Source organism: Morone saxatilis, unplaced genomic scaffold, assembly GCF_004916995.1.
Source record: "Morone saxatilis isolate NCDOM2014 unplaced genomic scaffold, NCSU_SB_2.0 Contig1, whole genome shotgun sequence".
Lineage (NCBI taxonomy): Eukaryota > Metazoa > Chordata > Actinopteri > Moronidae > Morone > Morone saxatilis.
The window spans coordinates 5,894,056-5,894,927 of record NW_023339651.1 but is presented as its reverse complement, the minus strand read 5'-3'; the positions used below and the strand labels follow the sequence as shown (position 1 = coordinate 5,894,927).

The 872-nt window shown below is 45.9% G+C and overlaps 1 protein-coding gene across 1 annotated transcript in view; it reads right to left on the bottom strand.

The window, feature by feature from the left end:
- Positions 1-620, bottom strand: part of LOC118333501 (5-hydroxytryptamine receptor 3A-like) — an 8,536-nt gene extending 7,916 nt beyond the window's left edge. Inside the window, exons 1-2 of the mRNA XM_035669178.1 lie at positions 521-620; positions 310-417 (exon numbers count right to left, since the gene is read on the bottom strand). Of these exons, the coding sequence (XP_035525071.1) occupies positions 310-417; positions 521-620 (208 nt within the window). The remainder of the gene's footprint in view (positions 1-309; positions 418-520) is intronic.
- Between the last annotated feature and the right edge of the window lie 252 nt (positions 621-872).

Sequence of the window (872 nt, the reverse complement as noted above, 5' to 3'; positions counted from 1 at the left end):
TGAGCAGTCTGTACTCAGGCAGGCGCGGAGGGTATTGTTGGACCCGTCCCACATCCTTCAAACGGAATACGAGCTCTTGCCTTCTGGTAGAAGGTACAGAATCCCAAAATGCAAATTGAACCGTTTTAAATACTAGTACCCACCTCCATCAAAATTTTAAATAGATCTGTACGCTGAGGCCTGGGAAGTGTGCAATTTGTTTTAATCTTTCATTGGATGTGTCATGAGTGTGTATGTAGCCTACGTGTACGTCTTTAGCTGTTATATGTATTTTATATTATATATATTATTCTATATTCTGTTTTGTACTAGGTTTGATACCACCTGGGTGGGACGCGCCATAGCGTCCATAGCATAGACACGACGCCAGGAACCCGGAAGCGGCGGTGAAGCTTGGCGAGGAAGAGTGGTGCTTTCCTGGAAGTGCGTGGAAAGTTGGAGAAGTTTCGTTTTGTTATCGGTGCGTTGGAAGGGTGTGTTTCGCTGAGAGAGGGTGATCCTCGGGCGAGTGACTGTCCACCCGGGACGCCGAAGACTTCCCTGGACCTGTTCGGGGGCAAAGGCCCGATGGTGTTGGAGTTGTCGATGAAGGCTCGGATTTTCGTGAGTTTGTCATTCATCTTCAAACATGTCGCTGTCTGAAGGGTTGAGGATGAGCTCGTTCTCCGTGGTTGGAGGTATTCCTTTTTGTATTTCCTGTCTGACGCCGATCATGTGAAAAATGAGTCAAGGAGGGAGTGAACGATAAGGTGTGCTTAAGTATTTTTGAGCAGAAATTAGATGATTGCAGGGTGTGGTCTTTGTTCCTGAACCTACTTATAAAACTTCAATTATACTACACAAAACTGAAGTCCTGAGATTGGCATATCTTT